At 42.9% G+C, this 17,893-nt stretch overlaps 1 protein-coding gene across 1 annotated transcript in view; it reads right to left on the minus strand.

Moving 5' to 3' along the window:
• The window catches only part of LOC109885864 (laminin subunit alpha-5), a 281,944-nt gene that overhangs the window by 130,970 nt on the left and 133,081 nt on the right, over nucleotides 1–17,893 (minus strand). The window contains 12 exon segments of the mRNA XM_031793358.1: nucleotides 256–308; nucleotides 861–1,079; nucleotides 5,415–5,571; nucleotides 5,769–5,868; nucleotides 6,438–6,543; nucleotides 6,969–7,021; nucleotides 7,355–7,507; nucleotides 8,133–8,270; nucleotides 9,992–10,126; nucleotides 11,160–11,294; nucleotides 15,790–15,927; nucleotides 17,599–17,739. Of these exon segments, the coding sequence (XP_031649218.1) occupies nucleotides 256–308; nucleotides 861–1,079; nucleotides 5,415–5,571; nucleotides 5,769–5,868; nucleotides 6,438–6,543; nucleotides 6,969–7,021; nucleotides 7,355–7,507; nucleotides 8,133–8,270; nucleotides 9,992–10,126; nucleotides 11,160–11,294; nucleotides 15,790–15,927; nucleotides 17,599–17,739 (1,528 nt within the window).

The following is a 17,893-nucleotide window of genomic DNA, read 5'->3' on the forward strand; positions in this document are numbered from 1 at the left end:
GGAGAGCGAGGAGAGAAGCGAGAGGATGAGAGAGAGGGAGGAGGAGAGAAGGAGATGGGAGAGAGAGAGAGAGGAGGGAGAGAGAAGGCGAGTGGAGAGAGAGAGAGAGAGAGAGAGAGAGAGAGAGAGAGATATTGTAATAAGGTCTGTTTCTGATCAGCTGGTCTGTGAAACGTACCTTTCCGGCTCTTCTGATAGGCTGTTATTTTGCCATTGGAGACAGCAGCCTCAGAGTTTACATATCTGAGGATGAACCTCGTGAGGTAGACATCCACCTCACTCACGTGCACCGACAGTTTGACCGCGCTCTGAGGGACGAAGAGGGGGAGGAGGAGGACGATGAAGAGGATGAGGAGGTAGAAGAGGATTAGGAGGTGGAAGACGAGGGAGGAGCAAGAAGAGGAGGGTAGGAGGAAGAAGTGGAAGAGGTGGCAATGAAGGCGGTGGAGGAAGAGTGTAGAGGAGGAAGAGGAGGAGAGGGGTAGAATAAGAGGATGAAGAGGAGAGGGTAGAGGAGGGAGAAGAGGTAAAGAAAATAATAAGGTCTGCGTTAAAGACCCTGTGGTAGGATGAGAGGTTAGAGGACTCGGGGGGGGGGGGGTTCAGGGTTTCCAGTGCCTAAGAAACCGTTGACCAATGACAGGAAGTGCAGCCACCGCCAGTTCTAGACCACGCCTCTGCATGCCACTACCAGCTAATCACCAGCTAGGTCACACTCACACCCAGGTCACCATCACACCCAGCCTCTCTATCCATGGGGAGAAGAGAGCGTGGGAAGAAGTTAAAGAAGAGCAGGGAGGAGAGGAGAAGAAAGGAGGGACTGGGAGAAGAAGGGTTAGGGCTGCATCACAAATGACCTATTCCCTATATAGTGCACTAAATAGGGAATAGGGTGCCATTTTGGGTTGAAGCCTAGGATACCACTGAGTCCGACACTTACAGTTGCCACACTTGGAGTTATTCCCATCTTCCAGGATGGACACCCTGCCCATCATGTCCAGGCCACCGCGGTTCACATAGTGCAAGACTATTTGAAACAGGTCCGGAGAGCTAACCGAGACTTGAACCACCACCTTAGACTGGCGGGAGGGCATGGAGAGAAATGGAGAGGTAGGGGGGGAAGGGAGGAAGGAGGGGGGATGAAGAGGAGGGGAGAGGAGGAAGGGAAGAGGGAGTGGAGGAAAGATGGAGGAGGAGAAGGGATGGAGAGAGGAGGGAGGGAGAGGGAAGGGAGATGAGGGTGGAAGGGGAGATGAGGAAGGAGGGAGGGAGGGGGAGGGAGGTAGGGGGAGAAGGGATAAGAGGAGGGGACAGGAGAGAGGGGAGATGGAGAGGAGGAAGGAGGGAGGATGGAGGAGGAGAAGGGATGGAGAGAGGAGGGAGGGGAGAGGGAGAGGAGGAAGGAGGGAGGATGGAGGAGGCGAAGGGATGGAGAGGAGGAGAGAGGGAGAGGAGGAAGGAGGGAGGATGGAGGAGGCAAAGGGATGGAGAGGAGGAGAGAGGGAGAGGAGGAAGGAGGGAGGATGGAGGAGGAGGAGAAGGGATGGAGAGGAGGAGAGAGGGAGAGGAGGAAGGAGGGAGGATGGAGGAGGCGAAGGGATGGAGAGGAGGAGAGAGGGAGAGGAGGAAGGAGGGAGGATGGAGAGGAGGAGAGAGGGAGAGGAGGAAGGAGGGAGGATGGAGGAGGCGAAGGGATGGAGAGGAGGAGAGAGGGAAGGGAGATGAGGGTGGAAAGGGAGATGAGGAAGGAAGGTGGGTACAGGAGAGAGGGATCGAAAAGGGACAAAGCAGGGAGGGAAGGCCACTCCTTAATTCCAATAACACCACCACCACTGCAGCCAAAGCCAACCAGTCCAGCACCATAGAGATGGGAAGAGGGCGAACATCCTATCTTTGCCATTGACCACTTATGTGACAGCATGGGCAGCGCTGTTGAGGGCTCTCCATTTTGAGTTTGAGTTAATTTTTATTTTTACAGGGACAGTGCACATTAATCAACATTTCAGTAAAAGTGCCGGTTTTAGCCAACCGCAGGGCAGGTTATAAAAACAATTACAATATAGACAATAGCAACATAGAACAAGCAAGACATAGCATACAGACAGAGCAACATAGGACAAGCAAGACGTAGCATACAGACAGAGCAGCATAAAACAAAAAGCAGCAAGACAAAATTCATAAAAGCAACAAAGTGTTTCCACACCTCACAAGCTACAGACAACAGACAACATGGAAAGCGGCAACACACAGCTAGGGACCATGTTCACAAATCTGATTGACCTTTAGCCATGTCTTCAAGCATTTGGTGAAAGTGTGATATGTGGTGCAGTTATATGTGTCTGAAGGCAGTGTATTCCAGACATGGGAAGCTCTCACAGAGAATGCAGATTTACTAAAGGTGCTTTTCCTTAGGGGAACTATACAGTCACCTCTCATGGCAGACCTTGTGGATCTGCTGCCATATGTCTGGGTTTTCTGTTTAACAAAAATATTGAGTGGAGGGGGAGCCAGGCCATTGAAGATCTTGAATACAAGACATACAAGACAAGACATTTTAAAGTAGATCATTTCTTCTCGCTTCTTTTCTACTGCCATCTGCAGTGCTAGAATGTTTTATCAGAAATGTCATTTACTGGCTAACGCTGTGTACACAAATGGACGGGAATATATTTTGTCCTACGTCCTTTTCACGCAGTCTTGCCCCGCTACTGGTTGGATAAGTGTAGTGTTTATAGGAAGGAGGGGAGCCGGCCTCCCGTCAGAGATCACATTTATTTTGGGGAGATATTTGGAAAATACTACAGTTTCATTCAAGACAGAATAAACATGTTGTTTCAGGTGATAATAAAACATGTTTTGTTTATTTACATTTGTCTCAATTTGTTTGTGTCACGTTCTGATCTTTATTTCTGTTGTTTTGTCATTATTTAGTATGGTCAGGGCGTGAGTTGGGGTGGGCAGTCTATGTTTGTTTTTCTATGATTTTGGGGATCTCTATGTTTCGGCCTAGTATGGTTCTCGGTCAGAGGCAGGTGTCATTAGTTGTCTCTGATTGAGAATCATACTTAGGTAGCCTGGGTTGCACTGTTTGTTTGTGGGTGATTGTCTATGTTAGTTGCTTGTGACATCACAGTTCTCATTATAGCGTCACATTCGTTTATTGTTTTGTATAGTTTGTATTCAGTGTTCAGTGCTTTGGTCCGCTTCTTACGACGATCGTGATAGTTTCTCTAACTTTATTGCAAGTCAAGCTAGCTTACGCAGAGGAGTTAATGTTAGCAAGCTAGCTTACGCAGAGCAGTTAATGTTAGCAAGCTAGCGAAAAGCTAGGCTAGGTGGAAGATACTGAAGCAACACCTAATAATTATCATCATAAACAAACGTCATTACCATCACAAACTTTTCCGAATTCAAACGGGAGGCAACAGTCATATAATATTGACCTCCAATGTTATAATATTCAACATTCCTATTAAAATAGTACTAATTTATAGTACCTCATTCTGTGGTTAGGTAACTTCCTGTTGTATAGACAGACTCTGGCCGGACTGTGGTTAGGTAACTTCCTGTTGTATTGACAGACTCTGGCCGGACTGTGGTTAGGTAACTTCCTGTTGTATTGACAGACTCTGGCCGGACTGTGGTTAGGTAACTTACTGTTCTATTGACACTCTGGCCGGACTGTGGTTAGGTAACTTCCTGTTCTATTGACAGACTCTGGCCGGACTGTGGTTAGGTAACTTCCTGTTATATTGACAGAGTCTGGCAGGACTGAATATGACGCAGAGTTTGAAAAATTCCTGCAAAATGCCACTCCGTTGCGAATGGTCCCCATTGAAATGAATGACATCTGGCGTAACTCAACAGACTGCAAAGTTAGGATGGATGTGTAGGGGGCGTAATTCCTTCTGCTGACCTGGATGTCATTCTGTGATACTTCCTTAATCAATAGGAAGTCCCGCCCCAGTTGGCTACTTTAAAAATGGTGAAAACCCTCAACGGCGCTGCCCATTTTAAAACAGGACCAAGTGTGCCCTCTATCCATCTCTATGCCGAGCACACCCGCCACCCACCCATGCCACTCCACCCGCCACCCACCCACGCCACTCACCCACCCACTCACTCAATGCAAACACGCTAGCTTCAGCCATCATTCACTCAAGCATAAAGCAAGCTGGGATACTATAGATAAACCATAGACCTATTGGATCTTCTTCACAGAGGAGAATAAGTTATGGTTTGCACATGCAGGGTTAGAATGACTTCTCGACCAACAATGATAATACATCTTGTATAGACATTTCATTATCTTAGACTTCAATATAACACGGATCCATTAAGATAATACCAAGGATTTATATAGTAAGGACTAAGATAATACCAAGGATTTATATAGTAAAGACTAAGATAATACCAAGGATTTATATAGTAAGGACTAAGATAATACCAAGGATTTATATAGTAAAGACTAAGATAATACCAAGGATTTATATAGTAAGGACTAAGATAATACCAAGGATTTATATAGTAAGGACTAAGATAATACCAAGGATTTATATAGCAAGGACTAGATTCATCCCTTTAGGAATTAAGTTACTGCTATTGTTTATACAACTACAAAAAAAAACATATTTGTTAACATAGAATAGCTGCATGCCCAGAGTGAGACCTAAGGCAATAGAAGGAGGACAGAGTCCTATACACATATATCTAGTACTGGCCCAGTGTGTGGGTCGAGTGTAAAGCCATAGAGTTATACTGTACACTCAGAGGACAGTTTATTAGGTACATATAGTAATGGGTCAGACCCCTCTTTGCCTCCAGAATAGCCTGAATTCTTCGGGGCATGGGATTCTACAAGTTGTAAGGAAACATTCAAACGGTGCTCGATTGGTATCAAGGGACCTAACGTGTGCCAGGGAAACATTCTCCACACCATTACACCACCAGCCTGTATCGTTGACACCAGGCAGGATGGGGGCCATGGACTCATACTGCTTACGCCAAATCCTGATTCTGCCATCAGCATGACGCAACAGGAACCCGAGATTTTGTCGGACCAGGTAATGTTTTTCCACCTTTAATTGTCCTTTGTTGGTGATCTCGTTCCCCAGGAGGCCGGCTGTTTCTACGATACTGGATCCGGTATGCCTGGCACCGACGATCATACCCCACTCAGTCGCTTAGGTCACTAGTTTGACCCATTGTAATGTTAAATCAAACACGGTAACTGGATGCCGGTCTGCCTGCGTTATATAACAAGCCACAGCCACGTGACTCACTGTCTGTAGGAGCGAACCATTTTCATGAACAGAGTGGTGTACCTAATAAACTGGACACCGAGTGTATTTTTCGGCTATATATATACACTATTTATTACTATAGAGCACATGTCTCGGTTAGAGAAGACTAACCTGTATTAGGGACATCTGAGCGTACCCTCTCCAGCTGAACCTTTCAAATTCCGCAGGGTTATAGCCGAAACGCACCGGCCGCCCGTCCAACGTGGTACCCTCCTCTATCTCAAACTTCAGGTGGTGCAGGTCTGGAAAGTAGTGGTCCGGACGAGGCCTGGGATGAAGGAGGAAGGAACACTGGTTTAAATAATCCGGTCTTTAAAATAAGATTCTGTCCTCAGCTGGATACTGTGTGTTGTTGCTCAAGGAGTTGAGTTAAAACTGCTATCTGGAAGAAAAAGTGATTGGGAACATCTTTTTATTTTGTTTGTGTGATGCAAAGTGAATGTTTTTACATCGGTTTTCAGTCACCTGTTACACTTGGGTCCCTCTACGTTGGGTCTGCAGCGACATCTCCCGTTCCTCTCCCCACAGGACTGTCCCGCTGATCCTCCAATGTCGCACTGACAACCTGCAACACACACACCAACACATCTAGAGATCATGATATACTGCAGTACAACCTGCAACACACACACCAACACATCTAGAGATCATGATATACTGCAGTACAACCTGCAACACACACACCAACACATCTAGAGATCATGATATACTGCAGTACAACCTGCAACACACACACCAACACATCTAGAGATCATGATATACTGCAGTACAACCTGCAACACACACACCAACACATCTAGAGATCATGATATACTGCTGTACACAATTATCACATAACTTATCACGTAACTTAATTCCTCGTACAACAGACCAGTGTTATTGTAGCAGAGGAGATTTGGAATCACACTCTATGGAAGTAGCCTTTCTTGAGACATGTAAAAGCCCAAATGTTGCCCTGGAACCAAGAGGATGTCCTCTTGACCTAATGGTTAAGATGTTGGGTTGGTGATTCCGACTGGTTCCGACTGGTTCCTACTGGTTCCGACTGGTTCCTACTGGTTCCTACTGGTTCCGACTGGTTCCTACTGGTTCCTACTGGTTCCTACTGGTTCCGACTGGTTCCATGGGGCTTACCTTGACAGCCGAAGAAGCTGTCACTCTGCAGGTTGAAGAATCCATCTTTACACACAGAGCAGGTGCCACCGCACGCATTGGGCTTACAGGGACACTGGCCGTTGCTCTGAAACACAGAAACAGAGAGGAGATGTTGTTCAATTATTATTATTTTTATAATTATTTTATTATAATTATTTGTTAAATTATTTTATAATTATTATTATTATTTTATAATAATTATTTTTTAAATTATTTTATTATTTCTATAATTATAATAATTATTTATCATTATTTTATTATTATTATTGATACTATTGTTATAATTATTATAATAATTATTATTTTTTGTATTATTATTTTTTTAATAATTATTATTCTAATTATTATTCTAATTATTATTATTACACTAGTAGTGCTAGCCAGTGTTATTGGCTATGTCCATTCCAAAGAGTATTGAATCACTGAGAAAACCCCATCTTTACTGCTAAAACCATATTATTAGCAGAAGTACTGTACGTCCATGTTGTTTATAACAAGCCCACTTCTCACCTGAGCACACTCTGCCACACCACCCATTGTCCCTCCAACGTTGCATTCACAGTCTGAGAGAAGGAGGAACACACGGACCATTCATTTCACTACTGGGCTGTCATAGGAATATAAACATCACAATAACCAACACGCCTCCTTTTGATAACATTTAAAGCAGGGGGCGGGCAATTCCAGTCCTCGAAGGGCCTGATTGGTGTCACAGTTTTGCTCCCAGCACGCAAGCAAACACACCTGACTCCAATAATCACCTAATCATGATCTTTAGTTTAGAACGCAATTTGATTAATCAGGTGTGTTTGCTAGGGATGGAGAAACAGTGTGACACCAATCAGGTGCTCGAGGACTGGAGTTGCCCATCCCTGAAGGGTAAAGTTGTGTCTTACTGGAGCATCCATAGACGGTGTCAGGTGACAGGTTCCAGAACAGGGGTTTACACCTGTCACAGGCCACTCCCTCCACATAGAGAAGACACTCACAGGAGCCAACGGTTGGCAGGACCTCGTTCTGTACAGAACCGGCTGGGTTACATGTATCAGCTGCAGAGCACAGGAAGAAACGAAATGTGGAGGCTATATACAGGGGGTACCGGTACAGAGTCAGTGTGGAGGCTATATACAGGGGGTACCGGTACAGAGTCAATGTGGAGGCTATATACAGGGGGTACCGGTACAGAGTCAATGTGGAGGCTATATACAGGGGGTACCGGTACAGAGTCAATGTGGAGGCTATATACAGGGAGTACCGTTACAGAGTCAATGTGGAGGCTATATACAGAGGGTACCGGTACAGAGTCAATGTGGAGGCTATATACAGGGGGTACCAGTACAGAGTCAATGTGAAGGCTATATATAGGGGGTACCGGTACAGAGTCAATGTGGAGGCTATATACAGGGGGTACCAGTACAGAGTCAATGTGGAGGCTATATACAGGGGGTACCAGTACAGAGTCAATGTGGAGGCTATATACAGGGGGTACCAGTAGAGAGTCAACTTGGAGGCTATACAAAGGTTGAGATCGAAATCGTAATGGATATTGAATGTACGGTATGTGTGTATTATATGAGCAAAGGGACTGAATTAATTTGTCATTGAGGGATGATAAAGCTCTATTGATTGATTAATTGATTGATTGAATGACCAAGTCCATAGGAGGTCACCTACCTTGGCAGAGAGGGAATCCGTAGGTTCCAGAGCTGCAGGTGTCACACCTCTGTCCCACAACGTTGGGTAGACAGGTACACTGACCACTCACCTGGTCACAGCTACTGAACCTGGAGCCCTCAGCTGAGCACTGACAAGCTGAGGGAGGAGAGCGATATTAACACATTAGCATAGTAGCTGGGGAGACAGGAGAGAGAAGAGGGAGTTAGCCAGCTAGCATTTAGCTAGATTCAGACTTGAATTTAGTGACAGATTAGACAGGGTAATAAACACATAACAACATGACAGATTAGACAGGGTAATAAACACATGACAGATTAGACAGGGTAATAAACACATAACAACATGACAGATTAGACAGGGTAATAAACACATAACAACATGACAGATTAGACAGGGTAATAAACACATGACAGATTAGACAGGGTAATAAACACATAACAACATGACAGATTTGACAGGATAATAAACACATAACAACATGACAGATTAGACAGGGTAATAAACACATGACAGATTAGACAGGGTAATAAACACATAACAACATGACAGATTAGACAGGGTAATAAACACATGACAGATTAGACAGGGTAATAAACACATAACAACATGACAGATTAGACAGGGTAATAAACACATGACAACATGACAGATTAGACAGGGTAATAAACACATGACAGATTAGACAGGGTAATAAACACATAACAACATGACAGATTAGACAGGGTAATAAACACATGACAGATTAGACAGGGTAATAAACACATGACAGATTAGACAGGGTAATAAACACATAACAACATGACAGATTAGACAGGGTAATAAACACATGACAACATGACAGATTAGACAGGGTAATAAACACATAACAACATGACAGATTAGACAGGGTAATAAACACATGACAGATTAGACAGGGTAATAAACACATAACAACATGACAGATTAGACAGGGTAATAAACACATGACAGATTAGACAGGGTAATAAACACATAACAACATGACAGATTAGACAGGGTAATAAACACATAACAACATGACAGATTAGACAGGGTAATAAACACATAACATGACAGATTAGACAGGGTAATAAACACATGACAGATTAGACAGGGTAATAAACACATAACAACATGACAGATTAGACAGGGTAATAAACACATGATAGATTAGACAGGGTAATAAACACATAACAACATGACAGATTAGACAGGGTAATAAACACATGACAACATGACAGATTAGACAGGGTAATAAACACATGACAGATTAGACAGGGTAATAAACACATAACAACATGACAGATTAGACAGGGTAATAAACACATGACAGATTAGACAGGGTAATAAACACATAACAACATGACAGATTAGACAGGGTAATAAACACATGACAGATTAGACAGGGTAATAAACACATAACAACATGACAGATTAGACAGGGTAATAAACACATAACAACATGACAGATTAGACAGGAAAATAAACACATGACAGATTAGACAGGGTAATAAACACATAACAACATGACAGATTAGACAGGGTAATAAACACATGACAGATTAGACAGGGTAATAAACACATAACAACATGGCAGATTAGACAGGGTAATAAACACATAACAACATGACAGATTAGACAGGGTAATAAACACATAACAACATGACAGATTAGACAGGGTAATAAACACATAACAACATGACAGATTAGACAGGGTAATAAACACATACAATGCAGACGGCCGCCATCGTTTAAGAAATTGCCTTGGACATATTTAGAAATTAGTTTTAGATATTGAAGCAATCTGATTTTAACAACCAATCAGGCTTTGAGATGTCGTCTGAACTCGGACAACTTACGCGTGCAGCTGGGGAAGCCGTAGAAACCAGGAGCACATTGATCACAGGCGGCGCCGCTGTAGTTGGGTCTGCAGTGGCAGTGACCCGACACACTGCAGCTGGAGCCCAGGGAGGTGCGAGGATCACAGGTGCACACTGGGTAAACAGGAAGTGACAACATTAGATAGTGGCCGTGTTCTGCTCTGTCGCTATTCACCAACTGAGCAGACTGACCTGTCTACAAATAATGATGAGTTATTTAAGAGGTGATTTGTCTTCTGTCTAAGACTGCTTTGTAGTCTCAAACATCACCAAACTGTTTTGATAGAGAGTTCAGACACCTCTACAAAATGACTGATGTGTGGTGTGTTTTATTGTCTGGTATGTGTAGTTGTGGTGTCTGGTGTGTGTAGTTGTGGTGTCTGGTGTGTGTAGTTGGGGTGTGTGGTGTGTGTAGTTGGGGTGTGTGGTGTGTGTAGTTGGGGTGTGTGTAGTTGTGGTGTCTGGTGTGTGCATTTATGGTGTGTGTAGTTGGGGTGTCTGGTGTGTGTAGTTGTGGTGTCTGGTGTGTGTAGTTGGGGTGTCTGGCGTGTGTAGTCGGGGTGTGTGTAGTTGGGGTGTCTGGTTTGTGTAGTTGGGGTGTTTGGTGTGTGTAGTTGGGGTGTGTGTAGTTGGGGTGTCTGATGTGTGTAGTTGTGGTTTCTGGTGTGTGTAGTTGGGGTGTCTGATGTGTGTAGTTGCGGTGTCTGGTGTGTGTAGTTGGGGTGTCTGGTGTGTGTAGTTGCGGTGTCTGGTGTGTGTAGTTGTGGTGTCTGGTGTGTGTAGTTGTGGTGTCTGGTGTGTGTAGTTGTGGTGTCTGGTGTGTGTAGTTTGGTGTGTGTAGATGTGGTGTGTGTAGTTTGGTGTGTGTAGATACAGTGTGTGTAGTTTCGGTGTGTGTAGTTGATGAGCGTGGTATGTGTAGTTTTGGTGTGTGTAGGTGTGGTGTGTGTAGTTTTGTTGTGTGTAGATGTGGTTTGTGTAGATGTGGTGTGTGTAGTTTCTGTGTGTGTAGTTTCTGTGTGTGTAGTTGATGAGCGTGGTATGTGTAGTTTGGTGTGTGTAGATGTGGTTTGTGTAGGTGTGGTGTGTGTAGTTTCGGTGTGTGTAGTTGATGACCGTGGTGTGTGGTCCAGTCAGCGGTCAGTACCTTGGCAGTTGGGGTAGGAGTGGAAGCCTGATCTACACTGCTCACATCGCGGTCCCTGGAACTCCGGACGACACACACACCGTCCAGACCAATCACAGCCCTCTGGGAGGGAACCCACGCTGCTACAGCCACACACTGACGGAGGGGAAAGACAAACAGAGTTTGTGTGACAACATTTATGAACTTTTATTGTAATTACAAAACAGAATTCATTCCAGAAACAATTCACTCAACAGGCAAGCGGTCCTGAGTCAGTATTGAGCTGTATATCAGTATGAGTATTGAGCTGTATATCAGTATTGAGCTGTATATCAGTATTGAGCTGTATATCAGTATTGAGCTGTATATCAGTATTGAGCTGTATATCCATGGTCCTGTGTGTTGTGTCAGTATTGAGCTGTATATCAGTATTGAGCTGTATATCCATGGTCCTGTGTGTTGTGTCAGTATTGAGCTGTATATCAGTATTGAGCTGTATATCCATGGTCCTGTCTGTATATCAGTATTGAGCTGTATATCAGTATTGAGCTGTATATCAGTATTGCACTGTATATCAGTATTGAGCTGTATATCAGTATTGAGCTGTATATTAGTATTGAGCTGTATATCAGTATTGAGCTGTATATCAGTATTGAGCTGTATATCCATGGTCCTGTCTGTATATCAGTATTGAGCTGTATATCAGTATTGAGCTGTATATTCATGGTCCTGTCTGTATATCGGTATTGAGCTGTATATCAGTATTGATCTGTATATCCATGGTCCTGTCTGTATATCAGTATTGAGCTGTATATCAGTATTGAGCTGTATATCCATGGTCCTGTCTGTATATCAGTATTGAGCTGTATATCAGTATTGAGCTGTATATCATGGTCCTGTCTGTATATCGGTATTGAGCTGTATATCAGTATTGATCTGTATATCCATGGTCCTGTCTGTATATCAGTATTGAGCTGTATATCAGTATTGAGCTGTATATCCATGGTCCGGTCTGTATATCAGTATTGAGCTGTATATCAGTATTGAGCTGTATATCAGTATTGAGGTGTATATCCATGGCCCTGTCTGTATATCAGTATTGAGCTGTATATCAGTATTGAGCTATATATCCATGGTCCTGTCTGTATATCAGTATTGAGCTGTATATCAGTATTGATCTGTATATCCATGGTCCTGTCTGTATATCAGTATTGAGCTGTATATCAGTATTGATCTGTATATCCATGGTCCTGTCTGTATATCAGTATTGAGCTGTATATCAGTATTGATCTGTATATCCATGGTCCTGTCTGTATATCAGTATTGAGCTGTATATCAGTATTGAGCTGTATATCCATGGTCCTGTCTGTATATCAGTATTGATCTGTATATCCATGGTACTGTCTGTTGTATATCAGTATTGAGCTGTATATCAGTATTGAGCTGTATATCCATGGTCCTGTCTGTATATCAGTATTGAGCTGTATATCAGTATTGAGCTGTATATCCGTGGTCCTGTCTGTATATCAGTATTGAGCTGTATATCAGTATTGAGCTGTATATCCGTGGTCCTGTCTGTATATCAGTATTGATCTGTATATCCATGGTCCTGTCTGTATATCAGTACTGAGCTGTATATCAGTATTGAGCTGTATATCAGTATTGTGCTGTATATCAGTATTGAGCTGTATATCAGTATTGAGCTGTATATCAGTATTGAGCTGTATATTCATGGTCCTGTCTGTATATCAGTATTGAGCTGTATATCAGTATTGAGCTGTATATCAGTATTGAGCTGTATATCAGTATTGAGCTGTACATCAGTATTGAGCTGTATATCAGTATTGAGCTGTATATCAGATTTGAGCTGTATATCAGTATTGCGCTGTATATCAGTATTGAGCTGTATATCAATATTGAGCTGTATATCAGTATTGAGCTGTATATCAGTATTGAGCTGTATATCAGTATTGAGCTGTATATTCATGGTCCTGTCTGTATATCAGTATTGAGCTGTATATCAGTATTGAGCTGTACATCAGTATTGAGCTGTACATCAGTACTGAGCTGTATATCAGTATTGAGCTGTATATCAGTATTGAGCTGTAAATCAGTATTGAGCTGTACATCAGTACTGAGCTGTATATCCATGGTCCTGTCTGTTGTGTGTCAGTATTGAGCTGTATATCAGTATTGAGCTGTATATCAGTATTGAGCTGTATATCCATGGTCCTGTCTGTATATCGGTATTGAGCTGTATATCAGTATTGAGCTGTATATTCATGGTCCTGTCTGTATATCAGTATTGAGCTGTATATCAGTATTGAGCTGTATATCAGTACTGAGCTGTATATCCATGGTCCTGTCTGTTGTGTGTCAGTATTGAGCTGTATATCAGTATTGAGCTGTATATCAGTATTGAGCTGTATATCCGTGGTCCTGTCTGTATATCGGTATTGAGCTGTATATCAGTATTGCGCTGTATATCCATGGTCCTGTCTGTATATCAGTATTGAGCTGTATATCAGTATTGAGCTGTATATCCATGGTCCTGTCTGTATATCAGTATTGAGCTGTATATCAGTATTGAGCTGTATATCCATGGTCCTGTCTGTATATCAGTATTGAGCTGTATATCAGTATTGAGCTGTATATCCATGGTCCTGTCTGTATATCGGTATTGAGCTGTATATCCATGGTCCTGTCTGTATATCAGTATTGAGCTGTATATCAGTATTGAGCTGTATATCCATGGTCCTGTCTGTATATCGGTATTGAGCTGTATATCAGTATTGAGCTGTATATCAGTATTGATCTGTATATCCATGGTCCTGTCTGTATATCAGTACTGAGCTGTATATCAGTATTGAGCTGTATATCAGTATTGTGCTGTATATCAGTATTGAGCTGTATATCAGTATTGAGCTGTATATCAGTATTGAGCTGTATATTCATGGTCCTGTCTGTATATCAGTATTGAGCTGTATATCAGTATTGAGCTGTATATCAGTATTGAGCTGTATATCAGTATTGAGCTGTACATCAGTATTGAGCTGTATATCAGTATTGAGCTGTATATCAGATTTGAGCTGTATATCAGTATTGCGCTGTATATCAGTATTGAGCTGTATATCAATATTGAGCTGTATATCAGTATTGAGCTGTATATCAGTATTGAGCTGTATATCAGTATTGAGCTGTATATTCATGGTCCTGTCTGTATATCAGTATTGAGCTGTATATCAGTATTGAGCTGTACATCAGTATTGAGCTGTACATCAGTACTGAGCTGTATATCAGTATTGAGCTGTATATCAGTATTGAGCTGTAAATCAGTATTGAGCTGTACATCAGTACTGAGCTGTATATCCATGGTCCTGTCTGTTGTGTGTCAGTATTGAGCTGTATATCAGTATTGAGCTGTATATCAGTATTGAGCTGTATATCCATGGTCCTGTCTGTATATCGGTATTGAGCTGTATATCAGTATTGAGCTGTATATCAGTATTGAGCTGTATATTCATGGTCCTGTCTGTATATCAGTATTGAGCTGTATATCAGTATTGAGCTGTATATCAGTACTGAGCTGTATATCCATGGTCCTGTCTGTTGTGTGTCAGTATTGAGCTGTATATCAGTATTGAGCTGTATATCAGTATTGAGCTGTATATCCGTGGTCCTGTCTGTATATCGGTATTGAGCTGTATATCAGTATTGCGCTGTATATCCATGGTCCTGTCTGTATATCAGTATTGAGCTGTATATCAGTATTGAGCTGTATATCCATGGTCCTGTCTGTATATCAGTATTGAGCTGTATATCAGTATTGAGCTGTATATCCATGGTCCTGTCTGTATATCAGTATTGAGCTGTATATCAGTATTGAGCTGTATATCAATGGTCCTGTCTGTATATCGGTATTGAGCTGTATATCCATGGTCCTGTCTGTATATCAGTATTGAGCTGTATATCAGTATTGAGCTGTATATTCATGGTCCTGTCTGTATATCAGTATTGAGCTGTATATCAGTATTGAGCTGTATATCCATGGTCCTGTCTGTTGTGTCAGCTTTCTGAAGAGACAGACATTTAGCAGACAATGTTTTTTGGAGCCAATGTGTTGGCAGACAGACAGTCACTTTGGCACAGTGGGTAACAATGTGTTGGCAGACAGACAGTCACTTTGGCACAGTGGGTAACAATGTGTTGGCAGACAGACAGTCACTTTGGCACAGTGGGTAACAATGTGTTGGCAGACAGACAGTCACTTTGGCACAGTGGGTAACAATGTGTTGGCAGACAGACAGTCACTTTGGCACAGTGGGTAACAATGTGTTGGCAGACAGACAGTCACTTTGGCACAGTGGGTAACAATGTGTTGGCAGACAGACAGTCACTTTGGCACAGTGGGTAACAATGTGTTGGCAGACAGACAGTCACTTTGGCACAGTGGGTAACAATGTGTTGGCAGACAGACAGTCACTTTGGCACAGTGGGTAACAATGTGTTGGCAGACAGACAGTCACTTTGGCACAGTGGGTAACAATGTGTTGGCAGACAGACAGTCACTTTGGCACAGTGGGTAACAATGTGTTGGCAGACAGACAGTCACTTTGGCACAGTGGGTAACAATGTGTTGGCAGATACTCACGTCGGCAGAGGGGGTAGTTGAAGTAGCCTGGAGCACACTGGTCACATGAGTAGCCCTGGAAGCCTTGGTGACACTGGTACTGCCCCGTCAACGTATCACACCTACCACCCTGGCACCCGGCGCCTGAGCACCGACATGCTGGCGGAGGAGAGGGCACACTGGGGTCATTACACAACCAACAAGTGTGTTTGTGTTTGTTTGTGGGGCTGGGGAGTGTGAGCATGCCTGACAGTGTGTAGTTCTCTAATGTATATCTCAGTGTGTAGTTATCTAGTGTATATATCTGTGTGTAGTTATCTAGTGTTTATATCTGTGTGTAGTTATCTAGTGTTTATCTCTGTGTGTAGTTATCTAGTGTATATATCTGTGTGTAGTTATCTAGTGTTTATCTCTGTGTGTAGTTATCTAGTGTATATATCTGTGTGTAGTTATCTAGTGTATATATCTGTGTGTAGTTATCTAGTGTATATATCTGTGTGTAGTTATCTAGTGCATATATCTGTGTGTAGTTAGTTATATCTCTGTGTGTAGTTATCTAGTGTATATATCTGTGTGTAGTTATCTAGTGTATATATCTGTGTGTAGTTAGTTATATCTCTGTGTGTAGTTATCTAGTGTATATATCTAGTGTATATCTCTGTGTGTAGTTATCTAGTGTATTATCTCTCTGGGTGGTATCTAGTGTATAGTCTCTCTGGGTGGTATCTAGTGTATAGTCTCTCTGGGTGGTATCTAGTGTATAGTCTCTCTGGGTGGTATCTAGTGTATAGTCTCTCTGGGTGGTATCTAGTGTATATCTCTGGGTGGTATCTAGTGTATATTTCTGGGTGGTATCTAATGTATAGTCTCTCTGGGTGGTATCTAATGTATAGTCTCTCTGGGTGGTATCTAGTGTATAGTCTCTCTGGGTGGTATCTAGTGTATAGTCTCTCTGGGTGGTATCTAGTGTATAGTCTCTCTGGGTGGTATCTAGTGTATAGTCTCTCTGGGTGGTATCTAGTGTATAGTCTCTCTGGGTGGTATCTAGTGTATAGTCTCTCTGGGTGGTATCTAGTGTATAGTCTCTCTGGGTGGTATCTAGTGTATAGTCTCTCTGGGTGGTATCTAGTGTATAGTCTCTCTGGGTGGTATCTAGTGTATAGTCTCTCTGGGTGGTATCTAGTGTATAGTCTCTCTGGGTGGTATCTAGTGTATAGTCTCTCTGGGTGGTATCTAGTGTATAGTCTCTCTGGGTGGTATCTAGTGTATAGTCTCTCTGGGTGGTATCTAGTGTATAGTCTCTCTGGGTGGTATCTAGTGTATAGTCTCTCTGGGTGGTATCTAGTGTATAGTCTCTCTGGGTGGTATCTAGTTTATAGTCTCTCTGGGTGGTATCTAGTGTATAGTCTCTCTGGGTGGTATCTAGTGTATAGTCTCTCTGGGTGGTATCTAGTGTATAGTCTCTCTGGGTGGTATCTAGTGTATAGTCTCTCTGGGTGGTATCTAGTGTATAGTCTCTCTGGGTGGTATCTAGTGTATAGTCTCTCTGGGTGGTATCTAGTGTATATTCTCTCTGGGTGGTATCTAGAGTATAGTCTCTCTGGGTGGTATCTAGTGTATAGTCTCTCTGGGTAGTATCTAGTGTATGGTCTCTGGGTGGTATCTAGTGTATAGTCTCTCTGGGTGGTATCTAATGTATAGTCTCTCTGGGTGGTATCTAATGTATAGTCTCTCTGGGTGGTATCTAGTGTATAGTCTCTCTGGGTGGTATCTAGTGTATAGTCTCTCTGGGTGGTATCTAGTGTATAGTCTCTCTGGGTGGTATCTTACCCTGGCAGTTGAGTCCGTAGTACCCTGGGACACAGACGTCACAGTGTTCCCCAGTGAAGCCAGGTTTGCAGATACAGGTGCGGGTACGCGGATCAGGACGGCAGGAGTTTCCCTCCGTCCCAGCAGCACTGCACTCACAGTCTACACAGAGACAGAGACAGAGAGACAGAGACAGAGACAGAGAGACAGAGACAGAGACAGAGACAGGTACTGTTACTGTAGCCAAGGATAGACTTGACATTGTTTGCTTCTGCTAATCCCGTCCCCCTATTGCCTATCTCATCAATCCAATAGG

Source organism: Oncorhynchus kisutch, linkage group LG17 (genome assembly GCF_002021735.2).
Source record: "Oncorhynchus kisutch isolate 150728-3 linkage group LG17, Okis_V2, whole genome shotgun sequence".
Classification (NCBI taxonomy): domain Eukaryota; kingdom Metazoa; phylum Chordata; class Actinopteri; order Salmoniformes; family Salmonidae; genus Oncorhynchus; species Oncorhynchus kisutch.